We start from the raw sequence: 22,074 nt of genomic DNA on the forward strand, positions 1-22,074 counted from the left end.
TAATGACGCATTGGTCACGCCAAAATATTTTTATTTGGCTTAATGAGATTTTTAATTCATGATATAGTATACAGTAGTATACTCATAGTTGATTAATACAACATAAAGTCGGTGGAAATTTCATCACCAATATATGCAATGGTATTCCATATATATAACATAATATGAGCTCAGTTGGAGTCGGCCGTCAATCAAGGTCTGCAGCTCTTGAGATGATTGTTATCTTAGCTTTTGGAAGCATCAATTGTGAAACACTATCAATAATTGCAATGGATCATGTCCATATTTTCATTGTATACATGCAAGACAACTATGTTTGTCATTATATTTATCACGAACATTCATGTTTCAAATTGAATTTATTAATGAACACGTGGTTCATATTATTGTTTGACACTGAAAACAAATGTCAAAATTATATACTCCAATTTGAGTCTGGGACAGTAGTCCATATGGGTATAAGCATATACTCTAATAAATAATAGATTTAGGGATCATAGCCCTCATACTCAAACCATTTAGTTTGAGTCTTCACAATTAGAAGCATGTTCTAAAAGTGGAGTGAACAGAGGTTCACATGTACTCATAAAGAGAAGTGACAAAGGTCCTGACATATTTGGAGATCAAGAAACAAGAGGTTTCGATCTATTTGATTGGGTAACAATCAGTGGAGGAATTTTAAGTCCACATGTAATTGGATCAAGAAACATGTAGTTTCGATCTCATTATAAAGTGACAATTTTATATTAAATTATCAAATAATACAATAATAGGAAATCAAAATGAAGTCGTCGAACTTATGAAAATGCATACCTCGATTCTGTTGGAAACATAATTAACATTATTGATACCAATAAGTGAGTACCATATGCCAAAAATAGAGGGCTACTCATTTAGAGTCAATAATTGATACATGCATTAATATAACATTATAACAAAATAATCAAAAATCCGTTGTAGTGTAGTTGGTTAGGATATTTGGTTCTCACCCAAAAAGACCTGGGTTCAAGTCCCAGCGATGGAAAAATAATTTTGTTATTTTTTCACAAACGACATAATCATATGAGGTAGATATGACAAAAATAATCATAAGACATCATGATCAGATAAAATAAATAACTATGATAAGTATCAAATAATGGTAATAGAATGAGTTACTTATAACAATAATTACTGGAGAATGGTAATAAAATTGATAATAGATAATGACGTAATTATGTTTAATCGGTGGCAAAACATAGGCTTAAAATGACTAAATAAAATAAATAGAGACCAAAAAAACGCCTAAATATAGGCTTAAAATTTATCGGTGTCAAGAAAACCGTCGCTAATCATGTAATCAATATGTTTTCCATTGTCCACAGAAAAAATAAGAGACTTTGAGCTTGTTATCTTCACTGACAAATTCTCCACATAATTTTAGTTGTGAGGTAATCATATGTATAGCGGAATTGAAAATCAGTGACAGATTTAAAGTTCTGAATGCTCAAAATGCGTCCATTCATATTGTGCTCTAAATAGAACAATGGTTTTCTGGTGAGTAAATCGATCAACATTGGCTCGCCAAATCTCAAGTGGATCTTTCATCGTAAGGTAATCATCTTTTAGGATCTTATCAATATGATAACACAAGAAAATCATAGGCTTGGCGGGATCTTGCACAGATGACTTATTGTCAACTTTGATGACATTTCCTAGGTTTTTTAGCCATAAGGTGAATTTCAACATCAAATAGTTCTTGCCAGAAATTTTAAGAGGATCAAAGTCCAATTTTGTTAGATGCGTCATCTTTCTACAAAGAGAAAAGATGAGATATATCAAGATCCATAATTATTAGAACTGTATGTTCTATTAAAAATGATAGAAAAATCATATACGAAACAAAGGTTTCGAATAGTTCATAAATATGAACAATGGATCCCATAGGGAACACACGAGAAAAATATTCGTGTGATGTCTATAAAACCATAGGTTCTAAGACTACTCGGTTAGAGGACTCAAGTCTTGAGCAATGGAACATGTAGTTCTTATTGTCATATATGAAATATAAATTTTTAATAATTATATTATATAAAATAGACATACAAATATATGTAAATGATCGCATAAAGAAAATTGATATTCATCTAGGAGAGAAAGAAGAAAAACTCATAGAACCTTAGCCTTGGTCATAAGCAACTATGTTGCACCATAAAGCTAGCGGATCATCATGGAGTTCAAAGAAGAAGAAGAAGAAAAATAAGAGCAAATTCGTGCTGATAACGTGTTATAAACTAGAGAATATGAGAGAGATAGAATAGAGAAACAAAGTGTAGGAGGAGGTAGAAGTGTGTATTTCATTCTCATTAGACCCCTTTATATAGGAGTAATGTTTACATCATAAGGACATAACTAATGAATATTTATAGTGGACAACCACATTTATATAATATTTATAACATATATATATATATATATATATATATATATATATATAAGATACTAAGATATTGGATAACTAGAAGGTTAGTTCTCGATCTAAATATCACAAATTAAGAAACAAAATGGCTGAAAAGGTTTTATCCTCTTAGTCAAATGTCTTGTTATAGCTAATAATTTTTCATATAACAAACTCATTTGTTGAAAAAAAAAATATTAAAAAATCAAAGCTTAAAGCTTGATTTTCTCTAGAAGCGCAATTGGGGACAATTTTCAATTTGTGAGCTCTTTTTTTTATTTTTATCGAGATCACACGGCTCCTCAAAAACTTCTTAGGCTCATAAACTAATCCGTATTGGGGGATCATGTCATAACGCTTTCTTCCCCCCGACCAGCAAGAATAGATTGAGATTCAACTCCAATCAGCATCGGCGGTATTCGAACCCGGGTGTGAGAGGTCCACACTTGGAGGCTCTTACCAACTCGACCACTTGTGGTAGTTTCAATTTATGAGCTCTATTATAAGCTATAGTTTTTCTTTTTAGTTATATTAGAGGAGATCGAATTCTTGACCAAATTTAATCCTAACATGACCTTCTACACTCCCTAACCATTTGACTAACCCAAAATACACGTCATAGTTTTGTTACTTTGTAAGCCAATTTGGAGGTAAGTTTGAAGTTAATTATCCGTGAACCGTTTTTGTATAGATATCCTAAGCGAAACTAAAATAATGTGATACGTTTGGTTATTTTATACGTGATCTGTTAGAGGTAGTGATCACGAGGCCCTCTGGTGTAAATCAAATTAACTAATGTATGTTTGTATTTTACTTGATATCTTAACAGTTAAAAAATGGAATAATATTGTCGTACGTGTGGGTGTGACAGAGATAATTGGAGAAAGAGAGAAAGGAGGGACATTGGAATGAGGAACCAAAATTGTATATATGGCCCCAAAGAGTGATTAGTGCATATTATTTTAAGGAAACTGCAGCATATGGATTGATGTACTCTCTCTTCTCTCCTAGACCAAGTTAAAGTGATTGAAGAGATTCTTTTTCAAATCAAATCCAATCACACACTGACTTAAGGCTTTTGGTTTGATTATAAAAGTGAATTTGTTCTTGCCCAACTTTTCTAGAATCCGAGGTTGCCATTCTTGTTTCACAAAGAAGATATACATATATGTATGCAATGCTTCTTTTAGCTTCTGTTTTTTGAGTTAACTTCTTTTAACTTTATATATACATGCAGCTACAGATTTTTTTTTTTTTTTTTTTTTTTTTTTGGCAAAACGTAAAAGAAGTAGACATGATTTTCTTTTGATGGAGCTCACTGATTACAACTTTGTCTGTTAAAATTTCTTGTTTGTTCTATTGATTAAAGAGGATCCTATGCTTTAGAGTTTAGACCGATGCATATTAAAAGGCTACAAATCATTGCAGGGACGAATAGCCATTCCTGGGGCTTTAAGGCAATGACAAATTTCTTAATGCATGATTATTAAAACAATTCAAGTGCCATCTATGATATAGAGATTGATTTTTTTGTATCACTTCTGAAAAATGACAACAGTTTAATCTAATGAAATAGAAACTTAATTCATACTTAAAAAATAAATAAAAAAAAGTCAGGAAAGTAAGAGCGAGAGCTCTGCCACCCTCAAACCCTAGCCACCGTGGCTAGCTATATCTTTGGGTGTTGGTGTCAAATTCAGTGTCTGACGAGACCTCCTCGATTTGCAGGTCCTTTAACGATTGAGTATGGAGGCAGTGATCGAGATCTGGTTTAATGTGGTTGGTGGACCTAGCCGGGATTCAAGCAACAAGCTCCTCATGGTCGTGTGTGCTAATGTTTGATTTTGTGCTTTTTTTTTTTTTTTGACCGGTGTTGATTGGGTTTGGAATTAGACGGATGATGTGGCCACTTGGCGACTAATGGTCTGATCGATTCTTGGCTAAAGTGGATGATGGTGGTTGTGGCGGCTTTCGATAATTATGATGGTGGTTATCTTCATAATACCGTAGGAAGTCTTTTGCTCCTGCTCTAATGACTTAGTTGCTCAAACCTGGGCTTAGGTTATCCTGTAATACAAACAAATTGTGGGGTAGTACACATGCTTGATTGTCCTACCTTAGCTCTAGTTTCAAGTCACCTGTGATATTTTGTCCGCTCCCAAAATTGTTCGGGATGTTATTTTGAACAATTTTATTTTATTTTAATTAAAAGATCATTTATTATAAATATAAGCTAAAGTGAATTATTAAATAACTAAATAATTTTTTTTTTTTTTTTTTTTTTTAAAAAAAAACCCCACCCCATTCCCACCCTTAATGGGGCTCGAACTCTTGACCTCTTATATATGAGACCAAAGCCTTACCACCCCACCAAGAAATGGAAAACTGAATTGGAATGATTGAGAGAAGTGATTAAAGTGAGACAAAATGCCCCTTCAATGATTAAAATGATTGACAAAGTAATAGTTGAGTGACCAAATTGATATATTTGAAAATTAAGTGACTAAAGTGTCGAATGAGTCATAATTGAGTGACCATTTGTGAAATTCTCCCTAAAAAATAAATAAAATAAATAAAAACACCTCTCTTTGTCTCTTGATTCGGTGGGCTGTTCACCTGGATTCTTAGCGTTTCATGAGTAGGGCCAGCCTACCATCTTTCTTCACTCGAAGTTTGTACTTCTTAAGAATTGTATTTCTTAATTGCTTAGGATCCGTTTTGGGTTCACATTTTGTCTCTGTTGAGTCTTTTCTTTATTTTTGGTTTCATCATCCTATTTGGTTGGATTCCTTGGTGTTGGTGGCTTTGGTGGTTGCTACATATGGGAGGATTGGTCGTTTGGTTTCTCATCCAGATGGGGAATTGGTTAGTGTTGTTTCGTTGGATTTGGAAAGTTGCCACTGATGGGAGAATCAGTTGTTTGGTGGTGGATCGTTTTATTGTTTTTATTTTGGATCATATTAGTGAGAGCATACTAATGAAACGGATCGAATTGGTGGCTCTATTGGACTTACCTAAACTGTGGTGTGCTAGTCTTAGTGGTTTTGAAGGCGAAATGATCCTAGCTAGTTCTCTTTGGTGCTCTTATATTGCAGCTGGTGGAGCAGTTTGTCGGTTGTCTTCTCTTGAAGACAATGGCGGTGATATAGAACAAATTCTAGGCTCTTTACAAATTCTAGTGATGGTCATTGAAAGTGCATGCTGACAATTTAGTTTATTAATAATATTTAAAGTGGGTCATAATTCTTATATGGATACTGTAATTGCAATCAGATTATAATTACAGTTTATTGAAATGAAGTTTCTTTCAATACTGAACTTTAAAGAGAGGCTGAAATTGACTACAAAGTGAGTCGATGCGTAACACTCTGTAAAACATGGCGTGAACCCTTTGCATGGTGGAAATAAAAAGAAAAAAATTAAAACACACAGAAATGTACCCTAAAGATCATTTACTAAAATTTGTGCCATTTTTTTGTCTAACTTTGGTATTTGGGTCTGATTTTGTCTAGCTTTGGTTAGGACTTAGAGAAAGCAAAGGATATGAAGTGGGCCGATGCTTATTTAAACCATTCTAGTACTCTAAAGGTGCACACAATAAATATTGTGATGGTATGGAATTCCAAGGTTGCTTTTGTTCCTCTCAAAACAATGTTATATCTTTTTGGCCAAAAACAAAATTAATGGATGTCTTATCCAAAACAAAATCTTTCTGTTGGCCACCAACCATTTTTAAGGTTGATTTTCCTGCTACCAAAACAATATCTTTTTGCTTACAACTTTAGTATCGACATCATTTGGATAAAAAATTTCGTGTACTCTATTTTATTATTTAGATTGATACTCGATCATTCAAATTGAATGTACAATTTTCATTTTAAAGGTAAGAATATTTTAATTTCGACAAAGTGATTTAAAACACCAATAATCAACAACTCTAGAGTATAAACACCAATAATCAACCAACAAGACTAAATATGAAAGTCACAATGGGTTCAGCTACATAACACATCAGAGCAAACTCCTTAATATCACACCAAGTATCTACGAATTTCCCTTTTATCTTATATTACACAATATAAATTTTAATATATTAGTGACCACAGTAATAAATAGCAAAATCAATAAATTGTTTAAGTAAATCAAGAATGTATGTCTGACCCAAACTCTAGGTTACTTGACCTAGTTGTAATAGGGTTTTGAATTAGAGATATTCTCTGAGATATTAATAGATATTCGATTAATTGTACGATTATCTTTCCTTGTACAACTCTGATTCTATGTCTTGTAATTCTCTATATAAAGAGATCCCTATTATCAATGAAAGTACGACTCAATTCTCTCCCAATTCAGTTTTCCTTAAACACGTTATCAACACGAAGCCCTAACTCTGAAATCCCAAAAACCAAAAATCCTAAAACCCTAGAACCCTTGCCACGGTACTGCCACAGCGAGCCATAACACGCCACACCTTGCCACAGCGCGCCACAACGAGCCACAGCACCCTACAACATGCCACACCGTGCCACACCCCTGCCACACCAGAAACCCTAATTGGAGGATGAGTAACCTAAACAAACTAGACTTCATTCCATTGGGAACAACTGGCTTTGGATATCACAAGTGGGTTCGTGATGTTCGCAAGCATCTCAAGACCGATGGATTGCTAGATACGATTCTCGAGCCTAGCCAGGACGTGCTAAATGTTGAGCAAGCGCAAGCTTTGGAAGCAAATAGAGTAGCCTTGGAGGCAAATAAGGCGAAAGGCATCATCTTAATGACTCTTCATATGGATGATTCGCTCCAGTACGAGTATATGAATGAAGAAGACCCCAGAAGGCTGTAGGTCTCACTCGAAGAAAGATTTGGCAACGTTCGTGACTCCTTGCTTCTTGACCTAGAAGTGAGATGGCATAGCCTCCTCTTCTATGATTTCAAGTCAGTTCTTAACTACAACTCGGAAGCACTTCGTATTAAGACCTTAATGGAATTATGTGGTAAAGAGATCACTGATGCGATGTTGGTTGAGAAGACTCTCTCTACCTTCCCCATCTCTGCATTGATGGTTGCTACTGCAGGACGGATCACAAGGTTTCATGAGGTCATTGGAGCTATGAATGTCATTGAAAAACATGACAACATCCTTGTGAAGAACTATAATTTGAAATCCGTGGAAACAGAGTATATTCCGGAGTCCAATTATAGTCGCACCCCTAAGAGAGGATGCCAAGAGCGAAACCCTAATCTTAGGGATACTTCTGGACGTTCTGGTCCATATAATCGCTCAACTAAGGAAGGTAACCGCCAAAATAGGTGAACACGGAACCGAAGAGGTCAACGTGGAAAGAGAAAGGGAGGCAACGCCTCTGGCCATGTTGGTGGCGCCACCAACACTAAGAGCCATCCTTATGACATTTTCAAAGCACCTTAATCAATGGAGTCTGAGCAAAGAGATGTATGTTCTAGATGTGGAGTATCCGATCATTAGGCAAGCATTTGTAAAGCTCGTGAAGAAATTGTCACCGCCTACAAAGCATATTATGAAGCAAGAGAAGCTCACTATATGGAATAAGAAGATGATCTAGAGTGAAGGGTTGAAGACTTCAAATCTGGCTGGGATCAATAGATCGCCAATTCTGTTATTAAGTCTTTATTTTTCCAAGAGATATAATAGGCAATTGCCATATATTGTACTTGTCACGCCCCAATTTTTAAACAGAATTAAAAATTAATATATAATCTCATAATTATACATGCGTGATGGTTCAGTCATCAATACAAAATACCTGAAAAACTTTTTCCTTTTTAAACCAAGTACATACTGATGCCTGAACCCACTATGTCACTATAGACTTGCTCCGCAGAGTCAAATATTACACAAGTTTACAAATTAAATTGCCACAACAAAATAATAAGTAAATGCTCCTCAGAGCTTACTACAAGCGGAAGTCTTAATAATGGTAAAGTCACAAAATTGGCTTCCTACCATAAAGCTGCTAGCACGCTACCTTAGTTTCAGCCATGATTACCCTGACCTGTAGGATTAACCCCTACACCATTGAATAGTACACCGGGTTGCCACACAACCAAACCCGGTAAGCTTATGAAAGCTTGTATGAATAAACTTAAAACCACAAAGCAGAAATATAATCTTAAGTCACCTCAACCTAAACGACGATACACACATAATTCACACCTACAACCATTAATTTCATAACCTTCCGTATCATGCTCACATAAGTCAATTCGTGACTAAAACCTCTTGCTCTAATTCTCAACCTAGCATCCAATTACACAAATTCCAGTCAAACAAGACTTCCTCAAGCAATGTTTGATACCATTCTAATGCCCTACTGCGAATTCCAAAATCACACTCATTTCCTCTCCACTGGAAGCCTTTGTCATCAACATGACATCAAAGGTGGAAATCAATGAATTACCTTCCTATCCTCACCACAGAGTACAATCGTCACCACTATGGCCCTTAAAATAAATCAAACCATCAACAGATAAAATCAAGAAGAAAACAAGGCAATCACAATCCAAACAAGTAAAACAATTCATGGTAACCCCTGCATATAGTTTATTTTAGGAGTCACATTAAGTCAATCAATTCAAGTCATAGTAGTCATCGTAACCCCACACTCTAACATTAGTATGTAGCTCTGACCATCACAGCAGTCCTCTCGATCATTGTTAACTTAATAACAATTCAACTCCGCTATCGAGCAGTCATCACACTGATCATCGCACAGATTCCATCAATCATCACACAGATAGCCATCATCATACTGATCATCACACAGATTATGCGGGTCATCACACAGATTCCACGGGTCATCCAACTCAACATCACACAGATTTCACCGGTCATCACACATATAGCAATCATCACAAAGATACATCACACTGATGTCAGCGATTAATTACACAGATATTCCTACATAAGCTTTACATGAAAATCATCACAATATTCATCACACTGATTTCAACGATTCATTACACAGATATTCCTACACAAGCTTTACATGACAAACATCACAATATTCATCACACTGATTTTAACGATTCATTACACAGATATTCCTACACAAGCTGCCATATCTTAAATCACCAACTAAGATGGTCATACTAGACCCATAGTATATCAACAAATGAAATTCTATTATCACAACTCAATACTCAATTTCACTCTTTCCAACGATAATGAACTCATTACGTCCTATGCTACCCATATCACAACAATTGCACCAATACATATATATACGTAGTCATCCACTCAGGAATGCCACTAATACCAATTATAGTCATAGTTAACCTAATAACTCCAAGACAATATGGTAATTAAGCTCATAACGAATATTGTGAGATTTACTCACCTCTGAATCCTGCTGCGTCTTCACACACTAACCAAAACAAGCACAAATCGTCGTGATCCATTCAACACAAGTCCGAAAAGCACCTAAACACATAGGGTCTCAATTCAGTGCAAGAATCACAAAGTGATTGAAGTTCGAAACTCCTAATAGAGCAACAACCTTGAAAGTAACGCCAATCGAGGCAAACCCTCATCTGAGACCACCCAAAGTCTCCGGAATGCTTCTACGATATATGACAAAACTACAAGTCGATCAAATAGTCGGATCCACATGGATCGAAACCCAGTTCGAAATCACAAAAACCCTAACATGCTCATAAGATCTCCAAAAATTAAGTGTTGTATATCGAAATGCTCGTATCGACAAGTAGATCAAAATCAAGGACAGAAACTATCCTTAAGGTGGCCGGAAATAGCCAGAAAACACCACCATATTGGAGGCACCGCTGCTGGCCCAAAGTCAGAATTTGGCCAAACTTCCTAAACAAAAGATCTTCATCTCAACATGTATAACAACATTCATAACTAGCACAAAGTCTGAATCAAAGCCATTTGGCTGGAATTTACCTCGAAAGCTTTGATTCCGATGAACCCTAGAATCCCAAACTCCAAAACTCGATCTCCACAAGTTGAATCGTTGCAAGTCACCCTAGGAGAAAGCTTCTACACCCTCTGGGCTCCAAAAGCCCTCAAGAATCACTGGCTATGGTGGCTGGAATCTCCAGTTCCGACGAAGGAGAAATATGGCAGCGCCGCCACCACTTCTCGGCGTTACTGCACCATGCACAGGCCAACCCACGACGTGAAACTTCCTAGACTTGGAGATGGGACCGAGGCGAAGGGAATAGGTCAAATGGCTCGTCGATTAGTGGCCGGACGTGAAAGAAATCGGCAAACGAAAATCGGTCTCGACTGCGGCACGGGAGAGAGGAGAGCGAAGAACTTTCCAAAAACGGAAATTCTGATTTTTCTAATATTTTTCCGAAAATTGTCCTATTTAACCAAAATGGAAACTTTTTCCAATAGTCATAACTTCTTCATACGAACTCCGATTTCTGCGTTCCATATGTCAACAAACTCTTAACGACGCGATCTACGACTTTCCTGAATGAAGTTTTTGGAGAAACCCAACGAATAAAAAGTCAACCTTCGCGGCCCCCTAAAATGAAGCTTCCTGAATAATTATTCGCCCGAAACACTTCCGCTCTATCTACGAGCCACGAAACCGTCCAATAACCACTAATTAGATTCCGAAAAATCCTTGAAAAATAATAACAAATTTCTGGGGTGCTACAATACTAAATGCCATTGGTTTAGTTTCTCTTCATAGTAGGCTCATCCAAATAAGTATGATGTATAAGAAGGTTTTGAGATAAGTGGTATTTAAGCGAGCTTTGCTCCACCGACATCTCTCTACTCACCTGGTCATATTTATTTTGGAGTTATCGAAAGAAGTCAAACGACTACCTTTGTTTTGCATTAGCTAGCATTTGGATTAGATTCTCTTAATGGTTAAGAGACAATGATATACTCCGTTGCCTTATGAATAAAATTTTGAGTTCTTTTCATGACTTCATTTTGATTATGAGGATATGACTTTGTGACTATGATGGCTGGACCATCAGTATTAATTCAAGGACATGGAATAGCCCAAGTTCCCCTTGCCAAATGACACCTTGATTACTGTCACAGAAACTCTATACACTCCTAGGGCAAATCGAACCTATGAATAGCCAATGGATTCCATGCAGAAACGCATGTAGAGAACGGAAATGAGTTCCTTTGCAATACCTCTAATGATTGCGAAAAAATGCACATCTTAGAGAAGTTTCTGTGTCTCTCTAGTGGATTTTATGTCACCACAATTCGAGCTACTAAATTCAATAAAGTTATGAGAGAAGATCTCTTGGATTTAGACACATATTGGCTTTGTCAAGACAAGATAGGTCATCCTAGTCATGATATGATGATTCGTCTACTAAAGACTTCACATGGACATCCATTCTTTGGAGCGAAACGAAGATCAAAGATTGATTCCTGGACTAAGTATGATCATCGTCGCTACCCAGGGCACCACTACCGTCCACCACCAGCCTAAGGCTGGCACAGTCCCTACCCATAACACCATGGATAACGTCCATCATGGTGATGGTGCCCTAGGTGATGTTGCAATCACCGACTTTGCTTTAAATAACATCTCAGACGCTTAGGCCCAACCAAAATCCTCATCGGTTGCTTCTAAGGCCTCTCGCTCATTTTACAAAGGCCGTTCCTTAGGGAATTAGGACTGAGACCGTCTTATGCAAAGGATATGAAAATACATATTCTGTTCTTACATAGAGTCTGTAGGGATTCTGTGGACTAGTTCAACCAACTTGCAGAAATTTAAATATCTCATGATGTTGGCTAACACGCAAACACGCTGGTCACTTGTTGTGCCATTGTCCACCCTTAAATGCTTCTTATACTACACTCTTAGCAAATATCATATGACAATGGGCTCACTCCCTATATCATCATATTCAGTCAATTGGATTTGACATTGCTAAAGAGTTTACATCGAAGACTTTTGATGGTTATTGCATATCACTTGGACTGATGTTGGACATCATATTCTCATGTACACACCCAAATGGTGTATGACATGTCTTCAAGTTGTGGCCAACTCTTCCACAACTACTATACTTCAAGGACGCTAAACTCTTCCAAGCTTTGTTCCCTTTGCAACCAACTTCTCATATAAATCTCTAATCTTCTTTGTTCTTAGCCTTTCGGCCTGTCTTGAATATTGTGGAGGCATAATTGGTTGTTCTTCACTCCTAGTCCGCATCTCCATTCCATTAATAGGCTATGATCAAATTGCTCTAAATGTTCATGTATGTCTTTTTTAAGTAGCAATCTACAACATAGTCTTCTGGATCTACCATGTTGTTGTATATTGCTGAGATAGTGTGCTTGCGTGGATCACCACTTAACATTCGGCATGTGCAAGTCCTTGCACTAAGGTTAACCACATTCTTTGTTCCTTCAAAATTCTCCACCTCCACTTGGTCACCACTATTCCCGGTAGAAATGCAATCTGAAGCATCTTTCATTTTGTTCTTTTCTAGTACTTCTCTAGGCTTGGGGCACAGATTGCCCACCACTGCTTGCATCTTATCCTTTCTAATTTGGTTTATCTTCATAAGCTTCACTCTGATTTCTTCAAACATACTTACAGGTGGTTTTGCTCTAGCAACAAAAATGAACGAGTTGAAGCTTTCACATAAGTTGTTGATCATAATGTCACACTTGTTAGGTCCATAATTACCTAATAATTATTCCCCTAATCTTGCATTTTTTGCTTAATCTTTATGTTTATATATATATATATATATATTTATTATGTTTTCCTTATCATGTTATGAGATGATGGAGAAGCTTGGAAATGCATTAAAAATTCAACCTTAGCATATTTTCCTACTCCGGCTAGGAGAAAGCGAGCTAGACAAGGAAGGAGGAGTGGCAGCCTGACCAAATAAAGTCCAAATGAGTTAAAATTTTGTAATTAGATTCTAGACATCCTGAGAATCATTTCTTATGAAGAGTACAAGAGCTGGTTTGGTGTGGAAGAACTTCAAAAGATCGGTGCAAGTTTCTGCACTAGAAGATGAAAACTGAAAAATGGGACATGTACAGATTCCGGCAGCATTTTCAGCCACACCACGGTGAACTAAGCTCAAAAAGTTTACTAAGATGATCTATACTTATGGAGAAAAATTTGGTGTGAAGAGAGCAAAGACCAATTCCGATGTCTTGGTGGAGATTGAATTGAAGGAAGAAAGGAGAAGAAAGTGCGCAAAATGATGAAAAGGAGGTCAACGCCGATCAACGACAGATTCCGACCAAGTTGGCCGGCCAAAAACATGTGTGGAGGGCAAGCTAGGAAGAGTTGTTGACTAGTATTAGAGACTTTAGGTGGGAAGATGTGGAGTAGGTTATTTTGAAATTCAAAATTTGAAATATGACAAGTGGTCATCTCTTACATCTTACACATGTATCTCCCATTTATTACCTTGTTTCCTTACACAATGACCCTTTTACCCTTACTTTATCTTCTCCACTAAAATATCCATGGGCTTTCTAAGTCATTTTCATGTGAAGTTAAAGACTAGATCCACATTTTATGCTTACACACTACTACAAAAACTGCATCACACAACGGTGGAAATCTGTTGTGTGATGTGGACCATGTCTGTTGTCTATCTCGATGTTGTGTGATGAGCACACTCACACAACGGTGAAACACCATTGTGTGAATATCATAGACACAACGCACTGCTTAAAACCATTGCACCAATTCTGTGCATGCCAATTCCAGAAATTGGATGCGGTGCATTCAATTGTTGTGTCGATGTGGTCAGACAACAGAAGTAAGTAGGGACAGTTGTTGGTTAACTTCTCACACAACAGAAAAATGACACTCAGACAACGAAAGTAATACTATACTGTTGTTGGTTAACTTATCATACAACAGAAAAATATGGAACATGTTGTGTGAGTACTAATGAGACAGCAAAATTTTATGGGGACCGTTGTGTGATTTAGCATTGGGCAACTGATACCTATTTGTTCTGTTGTGTAAGTACTAATGAGACAACAAAATTTTATAGGGACCATTGTGTGATTTAACATTGGACAACTGATATCTATTTGTTCTGTTGTGTGAGTATTAATGAGACGACAAAATTTTACAGGTACCGTTGTGTGATTAAAATTGATTTGTTGTGTGATACGATATATACGTATTCATACTATGTAATATAATTGATTGTTATTTGATTATTTTTGGTTCTTTACCTGAAATATTTGCACAAAAATAATGCACAATATAAGATTTAGGCATTGAAATACTCTAATTCAACCATCTAATGTACCAAAAGAGATAGCATTCATGTATCCATCCATACCATAAAACCAAAAAAAAGACATTCTAGCTAGCTTGATGGTTGCTACATTCTAGCTAATTACATTGAAAGATAGCAAAAGCTGATACAATATCATTGTCCCAAAAATATACACATGCTGGCACTATTGCATTCAAGTGCCTTCTCCCCACTCGTTGGCACTAATGTAGCTGCACCATCACTGTCCAAGAGAACAACAGAACCCCTTATGCACTGTTAAAAATATGAGACCAATATGAGAAGTACCTAAGCACAGACACACACACATAGATATCATTATGATAGAAGCATTGCCAGCAGAAACTGAACCCCCATAATACAAAGTAAAAAATAAAAGAGATACTCAAATGATAATATAGATAGGGCATTCATGTGACTTGTCTTTGTCCAGCCAAAACCACATAACATCGTGCTCATCCTCAGCAGACATATATATATATATATATATATATCTAGAAATTATAGTTAGCTGCAAGTGCGGAATGTTGTAAGTTCAGGATGGAAGAAAAAGATGCAGCTGGAGGAGTTTACCTCCTTCATCACCAAGGCATCCAACTATTCTTTTGTCATAGTAGGACTTGACTATAGCAGGTGCTTCCTACAGCACATAAAACATAATAGCCATAGTTACATGATAATGTGAGTCGAAGACATTTATACACATTCTTAATCATGTAAACAAACTTCAACTTCACCACAACTGAAATTCACATGGGAAACGACAGGTAGTGTACTAAGAGGTGTGTAATAAGCATTTTCTGTTTTCTATTCTTGCACTAAAGATGTTAAGAGCACTTAACCATGTTGACTATGACTAAAGTTCACATAGGAAGATGAGAGGAAGAATTTACTAACAGGTAAGAGGAGTCCCTAGCATCTCAGTCCGTTCTGATTCAAAATAAGAACCAGAATCATCATGTGTATGATGCATGCAATGTTTACATAGATGAATGAAGGCAGAAAATGGCAACGGTACCTAAAAAAAAAAAAAGGCATAGTAAACTAGTTAGGGCCATAACAAACAATCTTACTGATTACCAGTTAGGTTGAATAATACTAGAAACCTCCAGAGCACTGATTGCATCTTTGTCACCAAATAAGCTATCAAGGGAATCTGATGACCCAGAATCTGATTTCTGCATATCCTATTCAGTCAGAAACAGATAAAATATAAGCATACAATATCAAACTTTTGCCTATACTTGAAATAGTTAAACCTTTTTTCCAGATTTCTAACCAACTTAATATAGTACACCCTAATTATTTGTGTACTTCTTGAAACATAAAGTCTTTGTGTCATCCTTCAGTTTGTAGACATTATTTACCAAAATAATTGAAAACCGCATTGAAAAGTTCAGTTCCAAACTTCTAATTAATTGAAATGTTGGAACCTAAGCAGACATAGTGCTTGCATCTCAAACAAAGCTGATATACTAAAAAACCAATCAATACTTTGATCTTTCAACTTAAGTAAATAAATGAAAAATCTTCCAGCTACAACCAAACTAAAAAAGATTGTCAACAAAACCAAACAATGTGCCTTAGCTAAACTAGAACACCATAATTGACATAAGGGAATCCATATCCAATCACAACTCACCTAGATAACAACTCCCAGCATATAAAAGAATCTGAATAGCCTCAAGAAACCCAAGAACCCAATGAGAAACAAGAACACAAAGAGAACCAGATATAAAGCAAGAACTATGGTGAGCAATTTATACTACTACAAAAACTTATACTAAGACTATACCAAAAAATTACAATCCAATTAAGAGAAGGCTAGGGATTTAGAAGTTAGCACACAATATTATAGAAATTGAAAGAAAAAAAAAAAGAACTTCCTAAAGCTTAGTTGATTCAAAACTTTTGAAATTCATTTTAGCATCAGTATGAATCCACTGAAAGTAAAGAAGTAGGCGGCTTTCAGGATACTTGGGGAGTTGTATGGAGCCTCTGATGGGAGAAAGGAGCTGCTGCTTATTTTTTTGTAAAGGGAGGAACAAAGGACCGCAACGATTGACAAACAGCACAGAATCGAGAAATATCGTTGGTCAAGTTAAGGCACTTTCCAACTTTCTCTAACAATTCAACTGAAAGATCACTAGCCATTGAATACCTTAAGTTCTGGGGACCAGTGATTGTCCAACAACTATTGTTTTCTCAGTAAGTCTACCAATTGAGAGTATATCAATTCTTTAGTGACATCTCGGTTACTTTGGCTCAGTGTAAAAATTGTTGCACCCAGCTGATTCTTTAACCTTGCAACTCCACAAGTTCAGACACTCTACTCATATTCATATACAAATACACCAAAAGAAAAAGCTCTTTTCCCCTAATTTACTACTTCACACAAAAACAACTACGGTCACAAAACTTTTTAGAAAATCATCAAAACTGAAGCAAATGTTGAAATATATATATATATATATATATATATATATGAAACATTGCACAAGGATTCGCCTTTTAATGCCTTTCCCCCCTCTATTACCAAAAGAAAATGCACAAGGATTTGCAAAGAGCATGAGTGATTGAGTAGGCATCACAAGCCAAAGTAATCAAAAGATAAAAAGAAGAAAGAATGGCATGTATGAGGGTTAGGTACCTGCGGGTATATCGCGGCCAACTTTTGGAATTGGAATTGACGCCAAGACTGGAACATTGAATCAAACCTGTGGATGCAATCTTATTGCATCATCATGCTACAAGCGAAATCCATATGAATTGAATCAAACACTGCTTTGAGTGTTTTGCCCATACTTAAAAATCACGCCCAAGCATGAATTCACACACACACCTTAGTGCCCGGAACGATGTCGTCGGAGAACGAACGGCGGGATATGACCATGTCCATCACTAAGACCAAGTTTCAAAAGCCGTCGACTAGAATTTCTCGCAAAATTAATCGTCAAAATTGCTACCCGAAATGTCTGTAACCCAAGTTATCTGATCAAAATTAACAAAAAATCATAAATTTCTAAGCAAAATATTCAGATGAAGGTGTATTTGCCTGAAGGACTTTGGGGCCGAGAAGATGAGATGACTTGCGAAGAGTGACCGGGTTGGGTAACAACTTGGCTCCAACGGATTTGATGAGCTTCGATTCCATTGACTTCACCACCGTGCGGGTTTCGTCGACCAATGCCGAGTGGATCAGGATCATCGCTTGGAGTTGCTCGAAGTCACCGCCGAAGCACCATCCTCGACTTCTTAGGGTTTCGGTTGTTGGGTCAGAGAGAGCGTTGGAGCTTTCCTTCCTTTAATAGCTTGTTTGGACTATAAATCTCAAGTCGAGACAACTCCCAACCCCCAATCTAAGCAGATGCAGAAGGATGAGACAACCCCCAACCCCCAATTTCTGAGAACCCAATGACAAACTCAAAACCCTTTGTACCAGAACCCAGAACCTTTCAATTTCCGTAAACAAACCTTTGTTGGCCTCTTTAGGGTTTGTGAGAGATGGAATTCGTTAGAGATAAGGACCTTACCGGATTGACAAGCCTTGAATTGATTTAGATCTTTAGCCATAGAGAGTGAAAGAGAGAGAATAAGGGTAACGCAAAGTGGAGCTTTGATTATCGATTAGGTAGATGGAGTTGGAGGCGGGTTTGGAGAAGTGAAGAGCAAGCCCCAATTCGAACCCTAATTTCTTGCTAGAGACTAAGAACAACCGGTGAATTAAGGTTTTAAGGAGAAAAGTAAATCGGAGCAAAAGTATATCAGGGAAGAAAGAATTAAAGCTCGGAGCTGGACTGAGAGAGAGGCTCAAGCTCAACATTTTGAGAGAGAGAGAGAGAGGAAATAGTTAGCTCAGTCCGAGGCTTAGGCTCAGTGGGTTGAGTGGTTCTAGCTCTTTTGGATGAGAAAGGGAAGAGAAAGTGGCGAAGAATATGACTGAGAAGGTCGAGAGGTTTTGTTTTTCACTTTGCAATTAGGTCGAGATGTGGCTCGATCTATTGGACATAATTAACCCTCAATAAATTTTCCAAGTCACTCCTACAACGTTTCTATAACAAACTGTTGTAGGAGTGTATTGCATAAAAAAAAATGCTAAAACATGGAGGGAAACAATGCCGCCTACTACTTTGGGCTCAAAATCTTGCTGCTGATGTTTTTAGTTCACACAACAGAATAGCTTAAATCTGTTGTGCAATTTCTACAGCTTGCACTAGGTGTACCAAGTGGAAGACATTCAAGCAAGCTTGCTCAAAATTTTGCGCCCAATTTTCAATCACACAACAGAAATAGCTGTACCGTTGTACCTAGTAGCCTAAATTTCAGTGTTTCAAGAGGCAACCAAGACTCCAAAGGGAGGGAAATCTGCCGCTAAATTTTTTAAGACTCAGACAACGGACAATACTTAATTCCGTTGTGTAATGTAGTTCTAATAAAAAAGTTATCACTTTGTTGACATTCACACAACAGAACATCACTAATACCGTTGTACAATAGAGTTTACTTAAACACACAACAGATGATTTCCGTTCCGTTGTGTGATTCGTGTTGTGTGATTAACTTTTTGTAGTAGTGACATATGTGTTCTTTACATCTGGCCCTTCATTTCCTTTGATCTCCACCCTCCATTTGTCACTTTTGGCCTATAAAAACACCCTCCCCTCACTTTGGACATTTTGAATGTCTTCCTTCATCCATTTCATCTCCTTTCTCTCTCGATTTCCTCTATATTTTTCATAATTCTTCATCATGTAGTTCATAGTTTTTAGCTTTTGTGTAGAGAAGTGTACAGCTTCTTAAGTTTTGTTTTAAACCGAAGAGTTTATACATCTTTGATCAATCACACCTTAATTTCGTCATCTCAAGCCTTTGTTCTTCATAGTTTCTTAGAGTTTTGTGGATTTGTAAGGCAATTTGGGTTAGAAAGAACCGAAATTTCCATACTTTGAAATATCTCTCTCTAGTTTCGCATCAAGAGGAGGTAGTTTGGTAACCAACCACTTTCTTCACTCTTCCTCTCTTTTGCTTGATGTTATTATGTTTATGGGTTTGATGTATGTAACTATGGGTTGTGAGTAGAATAAATTTGGGGCTAGGCCTTAGCCCTAGCCAAACTCATGTACAAAATAGTGTGATGCCATGTTTTGAATCCTTTAGCTACTTTACTTTAATGTTTTCTTACATGTGTTTTTGGATTTGTCATCTAGAAGCATGTTGTAGGAATTAATGAAATCGAAAACTTAAGCTTGACAATCTTTTGTAACCGAGAAGCATGTGTAGCTAATAGGATGGTGGTCTAGCTTATTCTTACAAGAAGAACTAGATTGCTTGGGTTCCTTACCTTAAAATTAATGCTTGGTGCCATGAGTTTAAGAGTCGAGAGGCCTTAAGCTTGAAGCATCAAAGCCCTTTCATGTTTTAGCAAATGTAAATGGGACTAAGGTTGTGTAATCTAGCTTTGCTTTAGCGACATGGTTAGGTTACATGATTAGTTGGTATCTCAGTTTCTCTAGCAAAAACTGAGGAGGAATTTATTAAAGCATGTTATTAGAAAATGGGTTATATTATATGCATGAAGGAGGCTAGGTGCAAAAATCTATGATCCTATTTATCTCATTGATCAAAGTCTTTATTTTATTCTATGTTTATTAGCTTAGTTTATTTTTGTGCAACTTAGTTTATTTTAATTAAAATCAACCAAGTCATTCACTACTACAATTATTAATACCATCCTCATGATCTTTAGCTTCCAAAGGGCTAAGGTTGTGAATTTGTAAAAATGTAGACTTTACATGATTTTTCTACGTTTCTTTTCATGGTGATCTAGTTAGGGTAGAGTTACTCAATCCCTTGGGTACGATACTCTCACTTTTCCTTTACTAAAACTTGACCTCCTATACTTTGGAGTAAGTAACATCATACACAAATTTGCACATATTTTCACACTTGTGATGCACCCAACAACAATTCAAACAAGTGTTGAAGTGTGCTCTACACCAATGTTGTGCAGGCATATCCTTATCTACAAAACAAGCATCAGAAGCCATTAGTCATATATATGTCAACTTAAAAAAAAAAATCTGAAACTTCGTAATCTCAAAAACTTACGTGTCATCCACTTGTATGCTTCATTATCCAAAGCCTTCATCTCCTCCATTGCCTTTGCAAAGTAAGGAAGTGTAGTTGACTCTGCACATCTCCACATTTGATCCTTCAGTACTTTTCCTAGAAAGAGCTTCATAAAATTTGTCTACATATGGCGCACACAGAATCTAATCTTGATATATGGAACCACTTCTTCAAAGGCAGAGATTAAACCCTTTTGCTTATCGTTGATGAAAATCCAACCTGCTCCATCGTCACTTATACTTAGGGGTCTTTGCACATAAGCTTTAGAAACCAAATCCAGGAGTCTTTGCTTTCCATCTCCACCATTGCATAGGCAATCACCCATAAAGTGTTGTTGGCATTAATTCCAACAATTTTCAAGAGTTGATCACATTTTATATCAACGATTGTAGAAAGGTCCACCCGTTTCTGCTCATTCCCATAATCTTGGAGTCTTGCATACTGCTCCATGATGGTTCCCTCCAACACCAAAAGGGCTGCTTTCTTTACTTGATAAGCCATCTGCTTTTAGACCCTTACTCTAACTTCTGAAGACACAGTTTGAGGTAAAGATTTTGCAAAAAAAAAAAAGAAAAAAAAAGGTACCAACAAAACAAGGATCAGCAACCATCAAAACAAATAAAAACCTAAAAACCATCCAAGAGTTCATGCATAGATTAATCTAAGAATATGCAAAAATTAGGGTCATATAACACAAGCAACTTGCTGCAAGCAACGAAACTTTACAAAAACCTAAAAAAAAAAACATTCTGAAAACTGCACTAAAACTTGCCAACTTGCTGCAAGCAAAGAGACTTTGCAAAAACCTAAAAAAAAAAAAAAATTCTAAAAATTGCACTACAACTTGCTGCATCCAACCATACTTTGTAAAAATATGAAAATATCAGAAAGAAAACTGTACAAACAATAACCCTTCAGTCACCAACCAAATTTGTCAAAAAAAAAAAAATGCAAATATTATAAAAGTACACAAACAACACTAAAAAAACAGGTTTTAACATCTCAACCAAACTAAGCAAAAACATGAAGAGATTAGAAATGGATACCTGTCTTCCAGCCAATGTTTAGCTTGATCCTTTCCATGAAGCACTTGGTTAAATACTAAACACTGAGCATGCTGTTATCAAAGACTCTGGTGTTTTGGTGTTCAGGCTCATAAGTCTTGATCATAAGAGATTCCTCATGTTGCATCCTAGATGCATAGAGCTCGAATGGATAGTCTTGGG

General features: G+C 36.6%; 1 protein-coding gene and 1 non-coding gene across 2 annotated transcripts; one reads left to right on the top strand and one right to left on the bottom strand.

Moving 5' to 3' along the window:
* The first annotated feature begins 950 nt into the window (after window positions 1-950).
* TRNAE-CUC lies at window positions 951-1,024 on the top strand. Its single transcript has one exon. It is a non-coding gene; the product is annotated as a tRNA-Glu (tRNA).
* Window positions 1,025-14,939: 13,915 nt separating this feature from the next.
* LOC112204011 (cytochrome c oxidase subunit 5b-1, mitochondrial-like) lies at window positions 14,940-17,618 on the bottom strand. The gene is made up of 5 exons (XM_024344898.1): window positions 17,562-17,618; window positions 17,437-17,466; window positions 15,826-15,906; window positions 15,293-15,359; window positions 14,940-15,007 (listed from the first exon to the last, which is right to left on the bottom strand). Exons 1-5 carry the CDS (start codon window positions 17,616-17,618, stop codon window positions 14,940-14,942), a joined length of 303 nt encoding a protein of 100 aa, XP_024200666.1.
* Between the last annotated feature and the right edge of the window lie 4,456 nt (window positions 17,619-22,074).

Source organism: Rosa chinensis, chromosome 5 (assembly GCF_002994745.2).
Source record: "Rosa chinensis cultivar Old Blush chromosome 5, RchiOBHm-V2, whole genome shotgun sequence".
NCBI lineage: Eukaryota > Viridiplantae > Streptophyta > Magnoliopsida > Rosales > Rosaceae > Rosa > Rosa chinensis.